We start from the raw sequence: 20,918 nt of genomic DNA on the forward strand, positions 1-20,918 counted from the left end.
TCCCCATACTGATGCTCGGTTTGAACTGCAGGAGATTGTCTTGACCATGTCTACATGCCTAAATGCACTGAGTTGCCACCATGTGATTGGCTGATTAGAAATTAAGTGTTAACGAGCAGTTGGACAGGTGTACCTAATAAAGTGGCCGGTGAATGTAATTCTCACAATGATAACAATCTTCTATTGAAAACATTGGAGAATCATATTCAAGGTGCCTCCAATAACTTTCCTATTTCCGGTATTGTAATAGGTGGAGATTATAATATGATACTTGATCACAACATGGACTGTTGGCCTCCACGCAACYCTAATGCAGTTAATGTAAATTTAAAACTTTTTATGCAAAAATTTAACTTAAYAGATGTATGGAGACAACAAAATCTTTACACTACTGCAGATACTTGGTGTAACAGAAGCAACACTAAAAAATCTCGACTAGACTTTTTGGTTGGTTTCTAATAATTTGAACATCGATAAAATATCTGCAAAAATTCTTACAACATCTTCACGCTTTTAAGGTAATTTTTATATTAAGGCGAGAATGACGTGCAACCTCCACCAGCATCTGGAGGCCTGTCGTTAGCATTAGCACCTTGCGCTTGCCACGGAGCAATGCATGGATATAGGAGATATAGCAACATGTGAAACCTATTAGTTGCCCAATATTCACTTAGTACAGATTAATACGTTTAAAATGAGAAAACGCGCTACCTGGAATACCAAGGATTTCAGTCCATGCAGCGACACGTTCTTACAAACGAAGAAATTGAAGTTTCATTCAGTGTTTGGCTCACTGTTTTCCAAAGATGGCGCGGCAGGAACGTCGTCTGTGGAGAGTTGTGCGCATGCGCCAGATAAGTCTTTGGGATTGTTGTGCCCTCGGATTTACCTGCCAGGCAAAACGTGTGTTTTTGCAAAAGGCTTCAAAATCATGGAACCAGGCAGGTGACAAACATGCAAAAGAACAGGAGACAGTCCGATAGACATTTGTAAATTGTGTTTTTATTGCGTGCACATTGACTTTTTTGCTAAAAAAAAAAAAAATACACAAAAATATATTTTGAACAATATATGTTTTCACACAAATCAAATGGCAAAACGTCGCTTTTTTTCTATATTTTTACAATAACTTAACACAGGACTATACATTTCTGCCAACACCGGATGGTGAAGCAAGTGCCTGGAAGGCAAAAAATTAGGATAAAAATATACATTACGTCACCTGATGCGGAAGTACAACTTCACAGCAAACACATGCACGGTAATTTTGACTTTGAGATATATTGTTGGATGTGTCGTGTTAGTGTTGTATAAATGATGCAGATATTTCTGTAATATGTAAGAATCTGGAAAGAATTCCGGTTAAATGATGATGAAGACTATTTAAGATGATACTGTATCCATGTGCTACAACTGTAAACAGTTAGAAACGTAAGGTTATGAATATAACCACGGTTTTATGATTATGAGCTTTAATATGTAAAATTATCCCAGCTACAATGACAGACAACAAATATTACATTTATAATATTACAACTAAAACTGTTTTTGACGCCGCCACTGCAGTTTGTCCTTCATGATCCTTCGTAGACAAGATGGCGGTGCAAGATGGCGGCTGCCTGCAGCTCGCGACCATGGAGATATAAACAGCTTTTTATAAGGTAAAAATAATAAAACAAGGTCTTTGTCTGCAATGATTAGACACGTTTTTATTATTTTCATTAGTGATTATCTCAATTTCGGCTAAAAGAATTGACAAAATCCTACACACTGTGAGAGATGAGATCAGCATGTTTGACTGACCTGTGTGTTTGCATTTATTTTGACATATATATTTGTTTCCAGTGATACAAGTCTTCAAAGGAGCATGTTTTTGTTTTGTCTGTAGGACCTTGTTGTGGTGGGCTCAGCCTGCCTGTGTTCTGACACTGAGCCTGGACAGCGATCACTAGTGAATTGAAGACCTCAGATGTGTGAGGATGTTTCGACTGCAGTGTGTGAACCCCTGCCTCAGAAGGCTGCTCCATCTGGGTGCAGTAAACAGAGACCAGGTCCTGGAGAGACTGCAGATTTGCTCCGTCGAAGACCAGGTGTTTGACGTGGTGAGCAAGAACAAAACCAAGCTGACTGTGGACCATGTGACCTGTGCTGTCAGGATGCTGTTCAAGTTTCAGAGAAAGAGACCTGAAATGCTCAGGACCTTCAACCTCACCAAGAGTCACCCACAGTTCTTCGCACTCCAGGTTCTGGCAGAGAACAAAATCACTCTAATGGACGATTTAACTTTGGTGGACATGCTTAATATTTTCCGTAGGTAAATTAACATGAGCAGTCTGCTCAGTGGGGATCTCTTTATATCACTCTTTTGTAATTTCATCAGATTTTTATCTCTCTCCCAACTGTAGGCTGAAAGTGGAACAACACGAGTCTGTGGTGCAGCAGATTTTTTCAGAAGCATGGCAGAGAATAGACGGGTCTGTTTTCATTAGTGTAACTCGTTTATTTTTGACTTGGACGTACAGTTTCAGTAAAATTCATGAAAATACATTTATACGCATTGCAACTAGGAAGATGTCAGCACATAAGTTTTAACAGACTTGTATGATTCATTTGCGTTTTAGCCCCGTTTAATTTCCCACAAATGTTTTGCAGACTGCCAATGTCGTCTCTATCCATGTTTGCTGTCTGTTTAACTTACCTGAAGCTTCAGAAAAGTCCTCTAATGGGTCAAATCACCAGCATTTTGGATCAGAAGTTGTCAACKATCGATGAAGCCAAGTGAGTCACAAAGACAAATCTGTGAAGACTTTTTGGAATATGCGACAAGCAGCTTGTATGCTTTTTTTTCCCCAAGGACGCTCACCTCTCTGATGATGAGCGTGTCGTACCTCGTGTCTCCCCGGCTGCGGGATGCTCTGATCGTCAGGGCCAAACAACTCCTGGGCACCATAGGTACCTCGGACTGCACTATCCCGCTGCGGGTGCTGAATTTCATGCACAACCAAAAGTACGTAGACTGGCCGCTGCTGGAGACGTGCAACGAGATCTTCCTGCACAACATCTCCAGTCTGAATGCAGAGGCCATCAGCAACATCCTGGGTTTGTATAGGTCCCTCCAGTTCACCAACTGCGACTTCATGCTGGCAGCTAAAGAGAGGCTGATTGAGCTGATGCACACCAGCACCGACCCGTCCTCCTTCTCCAAGCTGTTTGTTTCTCTGGCTCCCATTGCCAGCATGGAGGTCAGAGAAAGGTCGGTACCATAGTGTATCAATACATTAATAACTGACCCTTTATTTTATATATTATCATTCCTGGTTTCTCGGCTCTAACCGTGGTTTTTTTCCTCTCAGATTGGAGAGCATGACCCTCTTGCTGGCAGATGAGTTCAATGCCCAACAAGCCATGGTTATAACAGAAGCACTGGGGGGAATTCAAAGTAGAAACCTCAGTTTATTGAACAAGTGAGTCAGTGTCTCTGCTCTAAACCTCTAAAAAAATAACTAAAAAACCAGTTTGTAACATTTGAACTGCGGCCTCTTTAAATCCAGGTAGCAACTTTTTGTTTTGGCCAAACTGTCTTTTTTGAAAATGACGATTCCATTGAACCCTAATGTAGTTGTTGATTTACTGGAATGTCTACTAAATATTGTCAAAACTCTTTTCCAGAATTCTATCAGTAATTCAAAAGAACCTTCGTGTCTATAAGTCRTCGGAGGTGGTCAGAATCACTCAGGCCCTGATGCTGTTGAAGTATCAGAACTCAGAGCTCTTTGCAATGTTAAGAAAAGTTTTGCTCAGGTGAGTGTTTATCGTTCACCGCTGAAGGTCAGAGACCATGAAGTGTTTTGTTCCTATGCATGTGTTTGTCTAACATTAGCAAAGTGAACCACTGGAGAAAGCAGTGTGTACATATTCATCTGATTCATTTTTGGAGTCAGCACAGTTCAAGATGGCTGCTACAGCCAGCTGACTTTAAAACACATAAATTACTGTAAGCCTGGTAATTTGTGTGTTGTTGCAGCTAAGAGTCTTTTATAACACAAGTATACTTCATTACATGTGATTTTTACTTAAAACTTTAGCTTTAACTTTTGAAGTCAACCACATTTGTCTTTTAGCAAAATATCTTACGAACCACTTGACAGATTAAGATGAAACTTTAGTAAAATATATATTGAATGTACATCTAAAACTGATTGTGTTTTAAAACTGATCCATTTCAAGATGGCTGCTACAACTAGTTGACATTAGCCAACACAAGACTGGCTATATCTCAGTGGCTGTGTCCAAACCGGCAGGACRGGTCCTCCGAAGGYCKMATTYGTCRGCCGCATACGTCACAGCGCCGCGACGAAGGACGTCCAAAACTGAAGACTCCGCCGATGCGGCCGACAAATACGTCCTTCCTTTGGCCCGAATCGAAGGACAGGTCCGATGGATCCTTCCCGGCCCAGCATATCCCATAATGCATTGCGGCCCGACCGGAGATTTTTTTATGCTAGTAATGGCGGACGAAGCGAGAGAAAAGAATACATTTTAAATAAAAATATGGTGATATAAAAATAAAATAAAAAATTAGCGGTTGTAATTCTAATACGTTTATCATTTGTATGGACATGTTTTTACATATTATTTTTTCGTCATAAAAAACGCGAAATAAACATGCACCTACAGCGGGTCAATTAGTTCTTCAAATGATACTTTTAAGTTAATTTTATAGTTTTGTGATATTAATAATGCTAATGTATTGATATTTTTCTAGCTTTGATTTAAGTTTGCTTGTTTAGCGTCGTCACAGTTGCTAGGTGACAAGACATACGCCAGGGTAAGGAGGGGAGGCTAGACCGTCCAAATTCACAGCCTCTTTTTTTCCGGTCTTCCCGGTCTACCAAGGACCCGGCCCGCCGAGACCRGGGTGTCTGGGTCCTCCGGAGGACCCGGCCTGTCGTTTTRGACACAGCCAGTGAGTTTACCAGAGATTGAGCTAAAATGTAGTGTGGTAGTAGCTCAGAATCATCCTTAAAATATACTTTGAGCACGAGATTGTGCCTATTGTTTTTAAATTTTGACCAAAACCACTACAACTCTGTCAATTCTCAGCACAATATGATCTGATGATATCTTAATTTAAGTTATTTGTGTGGAAAGAAGCAGGCAATGTGCATCAATTCAATGAATTTCAATTCATGAGCAATTGTTGAATTTGTGTGTGACTGAATAAAAAAATAAATACATTTCTTGCAGCTTTTTGCAGAGCAGTTTCTACCCGTACGAGGTGTCCGTGCTGACCAAGTTTCTGTCCGTGCTGCCCTCTCCACGGCTCAAAGAAGGCATGGTCTTGCAGCTAGACAAGGTGATCGCGCAGAACAACCTCCGCTCGCTCACCACAATCGCATTTGCCATTTTCAAATATATCCGGAACGACCCCTCTTACCTCSACAACACCCCCAGCAAATACATCCRCCTGCTGCAGAGGATGAGCCAGTGCGGCTGCAAGAGGCTGCAGACCGCTGACCAGCTGGACTTGGTGCTGGGCGAGCTGAAATACGTCTCTGGGGAGTGGTTTGAGGACATGCTGCTCGTGGACAGCATCGCCACGCTCAGTCGGATGATCGATCAGATCAACTGGAACAACATGCCGGAGCTGGCCGTCTTCCTCACCAGAATTAACTACCTTCACCGTCCTCTGTTGGACAGAATTGCCAGTGTGGCCATGGAACACATTGACAAGGTGCTTTGAAAAGACTCCAACAATTCTATCAGGTAAAACACCATTAACTCAATTAAATTTTTTTCCTTTCATTTATTTAAAGATCCACTTTTCAGCAATATGTGACATCCTGCTGCCTTTTTCTGTCATGAACTACGAGCCGGCGCAGGCGGACGAGCTCTACAATGCTTGTATTAACCGTTTCATGCCTCACATGAGTACGTATGAGGTCTGATTACTTTCTAGTTTTATCTGCAACCTATTCTCATATTTTTCATGTATATTCCTTCAGGCTCCATTGACCCACATTTGCTGGTCCACCTGGCACATGTCTTGGCATTAGATAGTCGTTTTCCTGAAGAGCTAGTTCGAGAAATCTTCTGCATTGATTTTCTGGGGAAACTTAACTCCCAGCTGGAATGTATGTCTCTAGTTAAACTGTCCTTAAAAATACAAAACGAATCCTTTCTGGCATGCATGTAAACTTTTTTTTTAAAGAGCTCAATTTATTGTTCACGTTTACAGGCCTGTCCAATGACAGTAACAAGCTGACGCGACAGCGACTCATGGAACTCAATCGGATCCTGTGCCTCGAGTGTCCCGAGTTTCAGGTACCCTGGTTCCACAAGCAATACTGCCAGCAGCTGACAAAGAAAGGTAGGAGTATGCAGTGACGTGATGATTTATGGTTTAGGTTGAGTACTTTTTGAATCAAACCATACTTGGCTGTTGTGTGTTTTAGAGAACTTCACCGTCGGTCCTGTGAAAAAACAAATCCACAAAATGCTGGGGGAAATTCTCGGTGGAATTAACTTTGTTAAAGTAGCGGTTGTCACACCATATTATTACACTGTAGGTGAGTGCAAGATGATGAAAAGATAATCCTTTTATCTACTTTTTTGCATACTTGTTAGGAAGATGATATGTAGTTTTCAGTATGATTTCCAGAGGTCTAAACATTACTTGGAAAAAAATAAGTAAAAGTAAAATTACATGAACAGAAAATGACTGGTAAAAATAAAYTTCACTGATGAGAACACTACTCAAGTAAAAGTCATAAAACKGTTTACAAAAATTGGGAAAGTAAAAGTACTTTTACACACTCTTAAGAAATAAACTGTTGAATTTACTGAACCAAACTGGTTCCACTAAACCAGGTTGAGTAAATTGAGCAAAAAATGTATATTCTTTGCTCACTTTACTCAACTAGGCTTAGTGGAGTCAGTGGACATGACTTTGAGTAAATTCAACACTTCATTTTTAGAGAGCAGAAATATCATCTTTCATGATGAGTTCGAACATATTTAATTTTGTAATGAGTAACTAGGTGTTGCATTTTAAAGTAAATAAGTAAAAGTATAATTTTTAGCTTTAAAATGTAACAAAATAAAAGTAGCTATTAAAAAAACAATTGGTTTTACAAATCCTCAAAAAATTACTTCAGTACTCTAACAAAGTAAATGTACTTAGTTACTACAAACCTTTGATGATTTCTAGGAATTATGGCAAAAATCAAATCGTTTGCAATGCAACCTGTTCTCATTCAGACTCTTATTTTGGCTTGAAGTCACACATTTGTGTCCTTTTTAGACTTCGAATGCGAACTGGACAAACACTTGCAGCCGCCACATTACTCGGAGCCAAGCAGCCTGCAGATCTCAAGCAAAGGAAATGTTTTCATGCCCAGGACACTGAAAGACAACCGAGACGACCTGCCACCAGGAGCTCAGCGGTAGGGACACCCCTACACTAAATCATTGATTACCGATGCAGCTTGAGTACCCYCTGTGCAAAACCACCTCTACCATCACAGTTCATGCATACCAAACCTCTTATGAAAACAGCAACAGTAGATATTAAAGGGGACATATAATTTGAAATCTAGTCTCTCCCAGTGATGCAGAGATATCTTTTATATTCTTTTTGGCAGAGGTGTAAAAGTAACTATGGAAAAGTAAAAATACCATAATAGAAAATGACTGATAAAAAATGAATTTCACTGATAAGAAAAGTACTTAAGTCATAAAATTGCTCACTATAATCAGGAAAGTAAAAGCAAAAGTACTTTTACACACACTCCAAGAAAAGACGTGTTGCATTTTGTTATGCCACCTGGTTCCACTAAGTTGAGTTGAGTAAATGTAAAGCAGTTTGCACATTTTTTTTAAAAGAAAAGAAAGAAAATGGGATTTAGTGGAACCAGCGGACATAACTTGGTTGAGTAAATTCAACACTTCCCTTTTTTTAGAGTGCTCCTTTCATTTTGTGTTCTGTCATCCAGGGCTGATGGTATTCTGGCCCCGTGCTGCAATGCCGGCTTACAATTCTCTGGACCTAACAGAGGCACAGCTTTCACTTTAAACACACTACAGGCCTACTAGCCAATCAGAAATCAGATGGAGGTGGGACATTGGCAAACTTTGATTCAGAAAAATGTTCAGACTCAGGATATTTTTTCCCCGCTATTAGCCCTGTATTATGATCATGGACAAGTCTTTCCCTCGTAGGGATCTTTTAATTAAATTGTAAATAAAATGGTCCTGCACCACTATATAGTCGTAAAACCCCTCTGTCAAACTAGAATGGACCACACTGGAAGCTGCGGTGAGGGCTGTGAAGCGCCTCATTTGGATTTAAAGAGACAGTATCAAAACGAGTTGATCTGAGACTCACCTCAGAAAAGGGGTGAAAGCTTGTGGAGTTACAATTAGAAGGAATTCAGAACAAAGCATTGCAATATCACTTTATATAGACCCAAACTGAAAGATTTTAATGTGGGATTTCAAAGCTTTTTATGTCTACTTTAAATAGATTTAGTAGCTAGATAAAACAGTCTCTGTAAAATCAATTTTTTTCACATAGAACACAGATGACATTGATTTAATTTGAAAGCAGTTTCAATATTGTGGCGATATACAGTGTATATATGCATCATACAGTACAGCTACTAAGTATTGTTTTTTGCTTTTTTTTAGCGTTGTTGTCGACTTTCTTGGTTCAAGGGACTCCTGCAAAAACTGTCATCATGTGAAAAGTAATGCTTTAATAAAAAAGAGACACCTTGAAATTATGGGGTATCGTGTTGTTCAGGTGAGAACACTACTGCAGGAAAATAAATCTAGCTCTTGTTTTTTTACATCAGTTATGTAACACAGTAAGTCATGGCGTCATCTGAACTTTATTTCTAGATTCCTCACTTTGAGTGGAGTTCCATGGAGCTTTCAGCGTACGGTTCAAAGAAGGATTATCTCCAAAAGAAGATACTTGGATAGCTTTTCAGTATATTTGCAGGATGGTGACAGAAATGTTACATTCACCACTCAAGGTTTCAGTACTCTGATTAGAATTAGGTTTTTAATACATAACATGCTCATTTTTAGATAAAAATGTATAATCTTTACTTGGAATGAATATACCTCATTCATGTTAAGTTGTTTAATGTGTACTTTTGTATTAAAAAACTTATTTAAATAAAACATTAAAGCTGGATTTTCTGTTTTCTGCCAAGCTACCATTTTAATTTTTGTTTTGATGCTGTTTTAAACTGACAGTGATTTCAATGATAGAGCTTTGTTATTTAAAGGAGACATCAGTCCTTTTTCACAGAGTTCATGTGATGAACCTAAATATGTCATTAGGTTTTTAAAAAAACTAATGCAATAAATCTAATGGGTGATGATATGGATGCTTCAATTAAACCTAAAAATCTACTGGAATGGATGTTTGAACAAAAAGCTATAATAATGGAAAAAAGAGCAAATATTATCTGCAATATTTATCTTCATCCACACTCCAGTAAAGGTAGAAAAATAGTCATGCATTAGAACTTTATCTGTATGTGGATCCATTTTTCTTTTTCTCATGGTTGCATTAAAAACCATACAATTAAAGTTGGGTAGGGAGAAACTGCACAAAAAACAAAGAACCCTTTAAATTTTATTTCATGAGAGAATTATTGACTAAAAAATGTCCCTTTCACTAAAACTAAATGTATCCGAAATGAATGTSACAATAATCAGCTAAATAAAACTTACATAAAATTCTCAACAATCTTGGTTACAGTTTGGGCATTTTGGCTGGATTTAGGCGCATGGAGACACACGAGGCTCCGGCTGCGTAACGCATCTCTCTGAGCATGCCGGTCCACTGTTTTGTGTCTTCTTCATACCTGAGACAATAAGACAGTAAAAATGTTACTGAAGTACAAACCTGAAAGCATTTTTAAAACAAAACAAAAATAAATAAATCAATGATGTTCACGTTAAATTGAAACAAAAATAAATACATACTGCCAAATGTCAATGATCTCAGTAGGAGCGCACTCCTTGTTGTCGTTCTCCACCATGGCAAAGCCTCCTATAGCATACAGAAGCCCACCACAGCTGACCAGGTTAATTGWACTCCTCTCCTGGGGAAACTCAGTAAAAGGTGACCACCTATAACAAAACACACCCAGCTCAGATAATGYAGTCCCTCACACTTAGTCTAAAGTTTAGTTTGTCTTTCTCGGGTAAAAAAGAATCCTTCACTGAATTGATCAGATCTGTAAAGTGGGGTTCAGTAATTATATTACCTGATTATAGGTCTTTAAACAGAAAAGGAGATTATTTCTGATAAACCTAAAACTAATCCAATCAGGGCTGAGACCAAAGTGTTTCACTACTGTCCTAAAATAGTAACTGGACTGTACTTATTTAGCATAAAGATTTTAAAGAATGAAGGTTCATGTAAACACCTGTTTTAATTTTACAACATTGTAGGCAGGAATAAACTTTTCTGGTAGAACAATCAAAATGTAAAACTAAAAGCAGTGTAAAAGTTTATAGGATTTGCATGAACCACTATAAAATGTTTGAGCTCAAGTTATTGTAAAACAGCAGCTGTTAGTTTAGTCATCAGTCTGGTCAGAATTCTCTTAGCAAAAATTAGTATGCAAGTGTCCTTTAAGTATACTAATTTTAAACAAAAAAAAGATATTTCAAGTTTATGTTTTATGTACTTATCTGAGATATACTTAACCAAGTTTGTCTTACACTATGCTTGACTTGTACTAAAAGTATACTGTAGGTTTAGGTATACTTTGTATACTAATGTAGGAGGTGAGCTTAAGGTGAATTAAGCTTTTCCCACATCTCATACACAAGGTTATGAGGAAAACTTTTACCAAGGTATGTCTGTGCGAAGTGAAAAATGACAATAAGGGGAACGCTCAGACGAGTTCACTTGTTAATAATGACTATGCAATCATTTATTTACACAAATTAAACAGATCATAAGTTACTCTTGATTGTGGGTATTCCTATAACAAGCGTCAGAGTTAATGGGATAAAACTCGCGTCCGACTTTCAGACCACGTCACTCTGTTTACTTATATAGAATAGTAAAAACGTCAGTTCTGGTGTTACTCAACCAAACAATTTTATTGGCACTTTTAGCTTAAGTTTTGGCAAATCAAAGAAATAAGAAAGAGAAGAAAAGTAATGTTAATGTTCTACTACTTTTACTTTTATCAAAGTGTGAGTCAACCGGAACTGTACGTCTTTTCTCGACTCAGGTCCACAATACACATCACTCCGAACACGTCATCTTTTTCCTGATGATGGCTTCTTGAGACTCCTTCGAAGTAGAAAAAACTGGCTCGCCTCCGATCAGTCAGAGAACTGTTGTCGGCTCGCTTACCGGTCATTGGCGAACAGGTGTTATTTTCAGGTAACTTTGTGTTTGCTTCAGTCCAAGCCAGAAAAATTCAAGCTGTATCCGGTTCCTCTTTCAAAATAAAACATCTCCCCATTGGGAGGTATAAAACACACTTAGAGGCTTAAAACCTCGGATTGGGACCACCGATAGGCGTACTGGGTCCCTGGCTGTGAAATCCTCCCTAATTAGCTCATGGGATCAGATTTTCAGTCAAAGCTGAGGTTTCTCCAGAGAGAATCATAGCTGTCTTCCTAGGTTGGAATCAGGAAGAAGAGTGTGTTGCTCAAAGCCGTCCGGGTTAGTAATAAGAATGGACGACTTTGGTTCCGCCCTCAGGCTTAGAGATGAGTCAGAGAACAAAGATAGAGACTTGCCAGTCAGGCGCCAGTCAAGGTTAAATTCTGTGGTTATACAACAACATCATGATAACCTCGTTAGCTTCTTTCTGATAGACTCTAAAAGAAATCACTGCAAAACATTTATGATGATTAACTAACATTTCTGTTTTATAATCAGCTTTGAACCATTCTTTTAGTCCAGATAAATTAATTTTCTCAAGAAAGATTTACAAGTATATTACTGTGTTCACAGTAAAATAAAAACAATAATTTACATAAAAATACAATGAAAACATTGTAATCAGATTCTCTGTGATTTTTTATACCATTATAAATCTTTAAGGCACAGTAAGAGAAAAGAAGTGGTTCCACTTTCCTGTGACAGGCATTATCATGATTTAACAAATGCATAAACATTCTTAGTTAAACAACAAATGAATCACGAACAGAAGAGATTGTTCTGTCCATTATCTGATTAAGAGAACTGAGGGGTTCTCTTCCACGGTTAGAATGATCTGTCATGGCCTAAATAGAGTTCAGTTTGTGACAGAGTTCCTGTCCTCTCGTCAGGCCTGTCCGAGGCCTGCTTAGAGGCAGTAAATCTTGTTTCTTCACTCGAGGTGACCCCTACACTAATGTTTAAACTTTTGGCCATAATAAATTTTAGTAGTACAGTGAAAGTACATTTTCACACAGACTGGTTTATTTGTAGTATATTTCAAGATTAAACTAAAAGTATACTTAGAAGATTACTTTCAGTATACGTCTGAGTATACTTCCATAAACTTGTTGTGGGCCAATTTAGTCCTAGAATTATACTTGTTAGTAACTGCCAGAATACTTATATCAGTGTTCATAAAAAGTACACTAAGGGAAATGCACTTTTATATACTTTAGTATACTTAATGGCATGTATTTAAAGTATACTTCTTTTTGGTAAGTTCATAAACTTAGACATTATAACAGTATACTTAAAGTATACTTTTTTATAAACTAAAAAGTCCCAGTTAAGTACGAACGAGTATTAAATCAGTATACTTTCTAGTATACTACAAGTACATGGTGCCTAGTATACTTGATATACTTAAACTTATACTCAAATATACTTATTAAAATTAACTTCAAGTATACTACTTTTTGCTAAGGGTTACACCATTTCTCCAAACTGGTCATTCAAAGAGCTATCTACAACAGGCAACATACTATTTAAACACAAAGTCATGCTCAAAGTATCAAAACCCCCTTTGTAGTGTGGCAGTGGCATGTACCTATTTAGTAAAACAAACAAACAAAAAAAAAAACTATGTAAAAATCAGTGCTTACCTGTTGGTTCCAAAGTCATAGGCTTCACATGTAGAGGTCAGGCCATCTTCAGTGACTCCTCCAGCAACGATAATCTTTCCTTTGTGGAGAACTGCTCCAAACATGGATCTTGGTGTCTTCATGGAAGCAACCTCTTTCCACTCGGACTTCTTGTGGTTGTATGCAAACATCTTATTGGTTGCTTTACTTTTGTCGGTAAGACACAATGATCCAGTTATTAATAAATCAATTTTAACATTATATGATATTTTAATATTACGATCTTACTTTTCGTCAGTTTTCCCTCCAACACAATACACCAAGCTGTTCTCAGAAACCACACAGTGGCCGTGGATTTTTACCGGCAGCTTTTTTGTTTCTGTCCACTTCATTTTTCTATAAGCAAAGAAAGAGAATCTGTTTAAAGCTGCATGGTTTCACTGAGCAGACATTTAACATGCTGAACTTACTCTGTGTTGTAGCACATGACGGTATCATGAGACTCATTGGACTGTAAATCTTTTCCTGCTACAACAAAGATGACGTTCTCAAATTCACCCATGCCAAACAGACACCTGGGTGAAGGCATGGGTGGCAGAGCCATCCATTCAGCAGCAAGACTGTCCAGCTGAAAACAAGATATGTTAAAATAAAAGGGGGGGCAAGCATTCAGTTTGACTTTGAGTTTTTCTACCTGATAGAAGTAACACTGCAGGGGATTTTCTTTTTCCTCTTCATCTACAAACAGCCCTCCCACCACATACAAATTGTTCTTCTTAGATGTGAGGCTGACATGATTTTTGGGGATTTGCTCAGCCATGGCTACCAGAAAACATTCGTTCTCCTGGCCGTCATAGGCCACGGCAGCAGTGTCGTTAATCATGAGAATCATGTTTTTGGCATACATGCCATACCTGCGGTCATCGTTCAGGTAACCCGGAAGCTTGGCCTCCTCTCCCTCAGCATCACCTTGCCCCATTTTCTTCTCAGGTAACTTCCCAGCAAACGCATCCCTGATGACTTTCATCTTTTTGAGAAGCTCAGGATTGGCTTTCATCAGCTCGTCATTTTCCACTTTTTCCTTGAAGTACTTCTCTGGAAGCAGACGGAAACGAACGTACTCGAAAGCTTCTTCCAAGAACTTTGTGCGCTTCTCTTTGTCTTTTTTGATCCACTTCATGAGACACTCGAATACGACCTCTTCTTTTTCAACATTTAAGGCGTCCGCTCCAATGATGGCAAAAAGCTCATGTGGGCCAAGCTCTAAGAACTCGTCGTCTTTGCTGATGGTCTCAAAGCGATCAGCGATATAATCTCTAGCTGACATCGCCAGCCTGGCACAGTCCAGCATCAGTCCTAGTCTGTAGATGGCGAGGCAGCTTTTCCTGGTCACATTCTTCTGCAGATAATTTACACAAATGGTGAAAGCTGAGGGGATCTGGAAGCGATTGGCAACAGACAAAATATCCTGAACGTTATTATCATTGATGTCTATCTCAGCCGAGTACAGATAATTCACAATCAGCTCCATAATGCTAGGATCAAGGTCCTCCAGAACAAGCTCCTTTCTGTCCACCTCTTTGCCATCCTCTGAGAAGAGCTCTCTGAAATATGGACTGCACGCTGCCAGAATGAGCCGATGGCTGGGGATGCTTCTATCTCCAACTTTTAGGATACAATCAATTAACTTATTCTCATTCAGAAGTTGTTTGAGTCCATCCTGGAGCAGGGTGCTCTGAAACAGACGGAGATCTTCTCTCAGGCTTTGGGCATCCATTCTTTTAGGACAGGAAGTGAATGAAAGCGGAGCAGTCGACCACTGGTTGTCCTTACCACTGAAGATGGTGAACTACAGGCAGCCAAGTCAGAGCCCTCTTCAATATAACTGTGGCTCTCTAAATATAGCCAGCCGACCCATCCATGAAGAATTCAGCTTGGCCCAATTGGAGCGCTCGCACAGATGCTATAAAGCAAAAACAACTGTGGAGGCTTGTCACTTCATTATTATCCTATCCACACAAAAATAACTCCTGAACTTTTCATTTAATCTACTCTTGGCTTTCTGTTAGGGAAAAATACGAAGATTTTCATGGGGGAAAAAAATCAAGACACATTTTACAACAGTTTTCTGTATGTCTGACATCTACTACTATTTGTAGTTCAGTGAAGAGATATATTGAGTCACAACTCACAGATAGCAATGACCATGACAATGAAGTGTGAGATTCAGTTTTACTGTGTGAGCCAAATGAAAGGAAGTCGTCCCATAATCATCAGACAGAATCAGGAAACAGCTGCTACAAGAGGAGACAGTTTATCCTCTGTGCCATATTTTAAATACTTGAACATCTTTGTACTTAACACGTGTTCCTTCAGCCTACCTGAGGTGTTTATGTATTATTATTCAAATGAATTAAAYTCCAGCTTTTATTTAGGTCTGTTTTATTCATATTAAGCAACACAATAGTTTATGAACAAACAAGAAGCAACATTTTAAGCAATTCTACTACAATCAATGTTATTTTTTACTTTAAAAGGAAGTACCTATACACAAACTGTACAATTTTAAACTTGATCTATAAATAAATAAACAACTATTAATTTTACAAGCACAAAATGTACAAAGAAATGCTCATTATTTCAGCCCATTACTTCCCACAGCCCTTGAAGAGTAAAGCCATCCTTCGGCTTCTCGATGGCGACGCCAAGCTCCTCTGAGAAAACTGGCTCACGGTCTTGTTGCTGTGACATTCAAATTAATTAATTCATTTTAAACCACTGCATCTTAAAAAACAAATTGGTTCATTTTAAAAAGTGTTACTTACCTTATTGCCATCTGCAAAGTAAGCCTGTTAGAAGCACACATACGCAATAAAACACAATTAATGAAAATAACCAGGATATTCTGCTTGTTATAATAGGGCTATTGTTGCCAATGAGCAACACAAACAGGAGCACTAAGCAACATGGATTCATGTTTGTTCGTTACGCTGTGGAACATTAGCTCACAGCTATTCTGAGAGTCTTGACAGCCTTTGAACTCCCGCAGGAGCGATGAGTGTAAAAAAAAAGGCAGACGGGTTTACTCACAGTGAAAGCATCGGTCTGCTCATCCGGCTCGATTTCCACATCATCAGGAAGCTGTTCAACGGTGAGTTCTTCCAAAGGTTGGGGCTAAAAATGTCAGAACAAACAGTACAATTTAAACATAATCAGTCGAACGAAAAGGTCCACAATGATAAATATAAAAATGTTTATCTGTCTGATTCTGTACGTGTCTACCAACCTTTTCCTCCATTTCATAATCCACTCCAAAGATAGGGTTGGCAGAGTACACTTTGTGCAAGGAATTGATCTCTTTGAGTGCATCTTGAAGCTTTTCTACTGGATCAATCTTAAACCCAAGCACATATCCTCCACTCTAAAAGCACAAGGATAGTGTACATGTGAATATCACAAACACTAGAGGAAAACTAATGATGTGATCAGATAATATGAATATAGTCACCTGTCGTGAACTCTCTATCACCAACGCCAAGCCAAACTTCGAGTCTCGTATTCGAATGGACCACTTTGGGAAAAACAATAATAATTAACACATTACAACTAAAACTGGTACTTTTCATACAGTATGAAATGTTTTTAGTTAACACTTTACTTGAAGGGGTGTTTAAGACTGACATCACACTATCATAAACATGACACGACACCTGTGATGAACATGAAGGAGGCTTCATGAATGTTWATGACTGTTGTCATTCGGTAAATTATGACATTGTTTAAAATGTCTTGGTTCTGACAGCTTGACATTGGTATGATGATGTATATACTGATATGAAAGCATCAAGAGATACTCTTATTGTAATTACAGAGTCATGTGATTGTAGCATACCAAATGATGTCTTGGTTAATGTCAAGTTGTCATAACTAAGACATTTTAAACAATGTCAGTTTTACATTAAATGTGTCATTTGTCATGTTTATGACAGTGTCATGTCAGACTTATGCACACCCCTTCAATAAAGTATTTTTATTTCACATTATAACATTTTTTAACAGAATCAACACAGTAAGACTTAAAATTATTGGGGGAAAAACTGGCAACCCTCACAGTTGACTCAAAAGTAAACCATTACTACTAATTTAGATACACTAATAAAACTTTAAATGAATCAAATGGTATTTTGTTACTTTGAAAACATGAATGAATGATTGTATATTGTCTGACCCTCATCATACTTACAATCTGGAGGTAAGGAATGCTGACATTGAAGCTTTCATTCATATTGGCATGCCAAACAATACGAACATTGGTAATAAAGAAGGTTCCAAGATTTCCCTAAAACAATAGACAGAGGTTCTATTACAAAAAAATATACATTGATTTGAATGAAAATTTAAAACATCTCTGAACAGTGTTTAATCAGATTAATTTTGCTGTCTGTACAGATTTGTCAATCACACTACCATGGCAAAGTAAAGCAAGACTAAAAAATGTCACCTAAACACATTTTTTCCACAACACCATCAGTACCTGATCACTGGATAAATTCCAGACGCCGTTGATTTTATCATACACCTGCTCTTGAGGTAAGAGTCTCAGCTGCTTGTTTTGAATCAGAGAAGCTCGMAGTTTCAGGTCCCGATACATCTTAGAAGTCTCATAAGCCCTGCACCAACACAGAGAACATTTTAATACTTTTAAATCATACAATACGTTCAGTATTTAACATTCCACCAGTGTGGTTTTACCTGTGAACAGCAATCACAGAGGTAAAGAGTCGTGGACTTCCTACAACCAGATTGGTAAAAATGAACTCAAATCTCGTGTTGTTGGACTTGGTTAAAATGTAGAGGGCTTCAGTTTGGCCTCGCACTTTCTACAAGAGAGAAATTATTTCAATAAGCAGTTGTTTTTTTACACTTCCACTTCAACTTTTAAATGTTAAAACTAAAACTGGTGCCATTGTTGTCTTTGTTTTTTAATATTAGGAACTTTTAAAGTGATTTAGGTGTTAAATTATACTCAAAAACTTATTGATACACATGTAAATCATAAGGTTACTTACAGAGTTGGCTGTCCTTGTTGTGATGTTAATAATTGTGTTGTAACCCACAGCTGAAAAAAATAGCAAATCTTTTGTTTAGATTAGGGATGCACAATATATCGGCAYTGACATCGGTATCAGCCAATACAGGTCATTTTTTTAGAATATCGGTATCGGCAATATATGTAAACCGGAGCCAATATTAATGTCCATTATTGATTTTCMATTTTTCAGCTTTGTGTTTCTGTTCTGGTAGGCGAAATGGTTGATCGTGATAGTGATGCTGACGSTGTGCAGCCAGGAATAACTGAAGCAGAGAGCCATGCTAGAGGTCTGGTCAATTATTTACAGTATTGAAAAAAAAAACACAAGTGTGTTTGTGTAATATCGGTAAATATCCGTTATCGGCCATAACGCCAATAATAATATTGGGTATCGATATCGTCTGAAATTTTCAGATCGGTGCATCCCTAGTTTAGATCATATGAAATTTTACTTTAATTATTTTGGCTGGCAAGTAGGGCTACCACGATTAATCAATTAATGGACGACTAATCGATTATTAAAATAATCGATGACTAATTTAATAATCGATTAATCGTTTTCTTTTTTTGTTGTTGTTCTTTACGTTGTTTTTCTCTCCAAACTGCTTTGACATCTTCCACTGCCACATCTGCCTTTCTGTCCTTGACACACATGTACAGTAGTGGTAACTGGGGTAGGCCGTGGACGTCACAACACATTATACAGACAGGCTCTGGTATCATGGCTACCTGACAACAGGCTCAAAAGTGTGGGATCACTTTAAGAAAATGAAGGAGAAACCTGTGCAATATCTGCAGAGCAGAACTTACCTTCCACAGCAGTTATTTTTAGTTAGCATATAGCTAAAATCTAACCATGRTTATATAATAGCAGCTGCATTCTGACGTGATAAGCTGTATGTTTTATATTCAATTAACATATGATCCGATTAGTCGACTAATCGAATAAATAATCGGTGATTAATCGATTATTAAAATAATCGTTYGTGGCAGCCCTACTGGCAAGTACTTCTTCCAAAGTCAGAATCTAATAGTTTATATCATAGTTAAACTTCTGYTTTCAGCATATAATTTGACACGGCCTATATGTTACTAGTAAAAGTTTTTTGATATGATAAATCCTAAATGTACAAAATGAGTTTGATTTTAATGTCCATAGTACAGGTCTCCTGTACCACATCCCAGTTATTTAAGTTTAGATAAAAATATATTTACATGCTAAAGACAGAGCCAAAATTAAATGTTTATGCCCACTCACACAGGTTGACTCTTGGCAGGGATAAACAATGCCAAATGACTCTCAGGTTTGTCACCAAAAGTCGTCCTGCAGAAAAAGACAAACTATTAAAATCCAGCTGAGCAGTCACGCATAAAAAATTGCTCCACATAATAAACACCAAAAAATAACCTCGTTCTCCATTGTTTCCTTTCGTATCTTCGATTGAGTCCAGACAATCTATTAATACCTCTCCTGGACGTGTTTTCATCTGTCTGTGTGTGTATAACAGGGAATATTTTATTTAATTATTGTTGTAGACACAACACATTYGTCTGAAAATGTGTATCAACAAGTTTAAACTAAAAGCAAAAAGAAAACAGCACAGGTAATGAAGCTAACTTTGTTGCGCCAAAGGAAATGTTTGGGCTGTAGCATCATAAGCTACTTACTTAGCTTTATAGAGCTAGGCTATGTTGTAGCTTTAACCAGATTAAAATCATCCCAAACAATAATAATAATAAAAAACCTCACTGTGCGGTTATGTCAAATCTGACGTCTCTGTCCTCCCAGAGAGTATCCAAAGCAGAAGCCATGGCGCCGAGAAATAACTCGTAAACTTTAATAGCCAATCACATCTGCGAGATACTGGATGGGCTAAAACATATAAACCTGCCAAGCGTCGTAATCCCAATGGAAACGGACGGCAAGCCAAAGGGACAAAAAGTATGGATCGTGCAATGCGACTATGGTGGAGGTAAAGTTTTTTTTTTTTTTTTTTTTTTATAAAACCGGTTTTTGCGCTCAGTATGAAATTTTTTCCTCAAGTGCGTTTTGTTAAAAAAAACAAGTTGCTAATGAATTTATGAGTGTATGGGAAATATTTATTTCTAATGAATCGTACAATGTTTATCAATTTCCATAGGCTGCTGCAACCATGATCATGAACATGACACAAATTCAACCATAATTCTACAATGTTTAAATTATTTTTATAGACACGTGTACTTTCCATATAATGCATTAAATAACATTTGTAATGCTCAATTCGTTTCTAGCTTTAAGATTTTATTTTCACCACATAGGGTATTAATATTCTAATAAACCTATAATCACAAAGATTTTAAAATATGACATGAAAGTGGGATTACAGGCATAATTATTTTTTGTTTATTGTCTTCAAAAAAAGTGTTCATAATTTTATTATAAACTAAGTGACAATGACAGAAGATTTAAGGAGTCCATGTTGACTCTGATTAAAAGCAGTACGGCAAAATAGTATGTTAGGACAATAAAAAATAAATCCTTGTCCATGTAATAAAAATAAAAGTCTACATTTATTTTTGTGTTGCCACTATGCACAAACAAATGTAAACAAAAGATATTGATACTGTTTTCAATAAACACACAAGAAATATGTTGTTTATTTACTACAAAAATGTATACAAATTATTCAGATGTACAACAAAAAAATTCTGACTGATCTTCAATGCAATACATCATCTGCTGACCCCTGAAAGCAGCAGTGTTGTGTAAAGTACCTCATAATGATTCTTGAGT

The 20,918-nt window shown here is 37.7% G+C and overlaps 4 protein-coding genes across 7 annotated transcripts in view; 1 reads left to right on the top strand and 3 right to left on the bottom strand.

The window, feature by feature from the left end:
• ppig (peptidylprolyl isomerase G (cyclophilin G)) overlaps positions 1-817 on the bottom strand; it is a 7,100-nt gene extending 6,283 nt beyond the window's left edge. The window contains exon 1 of the mRNA XM_014001454.1: positions 712-817. The gene's annotated coding sequence lies outside the window, so the exon portion shown is untranslated. The remainder of the gene's footprint in view (positions 1-711) is intronic.
• An 802-nt stretch (positions 818-1,619) lies between these two features.
• On the top strand, positions 1,620-9,202 carry fastkd1 (FAST kinase domains 1). 2 transcript variants are annotated; one of them, XM_014001458.1, is made up of 16 exons: positions 1,620-1,661; positions 1,889-2,314; positions 2,406-2,474; positions 2,653-2,778; positions 2,855-3,007; positions 3,110-3,253; positions 3,354-3,464; positions 3,670-3,801; positions 5,248-5,734; positions 5,817-5,931; positions 6,006-6,134; positions 6,239-6,370; positions 6,456-6,569; positions 7,304-7,445; positions 8,689-8,803; positions 8,902-9,202. In XM_014001458.1, the coding sequence occupies exons 2-16, from the start codon at positions 1,980-1,982 to the stop codon at positions 8,983-8,985; spliced, it is 2,388 nt and encodes a 795-aa protein (XP_013856912.1). In that variant the 5' UTR covers positions 1,620-1,661; positions 1,889-1,979; the 3' UTR covers positions 8,986-9,202. The 2 variants fall into 2 exon arrangements, with proteins under 2 accessions (XP_013856912.1, XP_013856911.1); XM_014001457.1 differs by having other exon boundaries at positions 2,855-3,253.
• A 434-nt stretch (positions 9,203-9,636) lies between these two features.
• On the bottom strand, positions 9,637-15,093 carry klhl41a (kelch-like family member 41a). 2 transcript variants are annotated; one of them, XM_014001460.1, is made up of 6 exons: positions 13,745-15,093; positions 13,521-13,678; positions 13,339-13,446; positions 13,072-13,257; positions 10,003-10,149; positions 9,637-9,881 (listed from the first exon to the last, which is right to left on the bottom strand). In XM_014001460.1, the coding sequence occupies exons 1-6, from the start codon at positions 14,825-14,827 to the stop codon at positions 9,770-9,772; spliced, it is 1,794 nt and encodes a 597-aa protein (XP_013856914.1). In that variant the 5' UTR covers positions 14,828-15,093; the 3' UTR covers positions 9,637-9,769. The 2 variants fall into 2 exon arrangements, with proteins under 2 accessions (XP_013856914.1, XP_013856913.1); XM_014001459.1 differs by having other exon boundaries at positions 13,521-15,093.
• A 170-nt stretch (positions 15,094-15,263) lies between these two features.
• On the bottom strand, positions 15,264-20,057 carry bbs5 (Bardet-Biedl syndrome 5). 2 transcript variants are annotated; one of them, XM_014001461.1, is made up of 12 exons: positions 19,893-20,057; positions 19,551-19,633; positions 19,401-19,466; positions 18,120-18,169; positions 17,803-17,930; positions 17,585-17,720; positions 17,294-17,389; positions 16,559-16,621; positions 16,337-16,471; positions 16,141-16,224; positions 15,876-15,899; positions 15,264-15,792 (listed from the first exon to the last, which is right to left on the bottom strand). In XM_014001461.1, the coding sequence occupies exons 1-12, from the start codon at positions 19,952-19,954 to the stop codon at positions 15,691-15,693; spliced, it is 1,029 nt and encodes a 342-aa protein (XP_013856915.1). In that variant the 5' UTR covers positions 19,955-20,057; the 3' UTR covers positions 15,264-15,690. The 2 variants fall into 2 exon arrangements, with proteins under 2 accessions (XP_013856915.1, XP_013856916.1); XM_014001462.1 differs by lacking the exon at positions 19,893-20,057 and adding an exon at positions 19,811-19,874.
• Positions 20,058-20,918: the final 861 nt, after the last annotated feature.

The sequence above is a fragment of the Austrofundulus limnaeus genome, unplaced genomic scaffold (genome assembly GCF_001266775.1).
Source record: "Austrofundulus limnaeus strain Quisiro unplaced genomic scaffold, Austrofundulus_limnaeus-1.0 Scaffold9, whole genome shotgun sequence".
Taxonomy (NCBI): domain Eukaryota; kingdom Metazoa; phylum Chordata; class Actinopteri; order Cyprinodontiformes; family Rivulidae; genus Austrofundulus; species Austrofundulus limnaeus.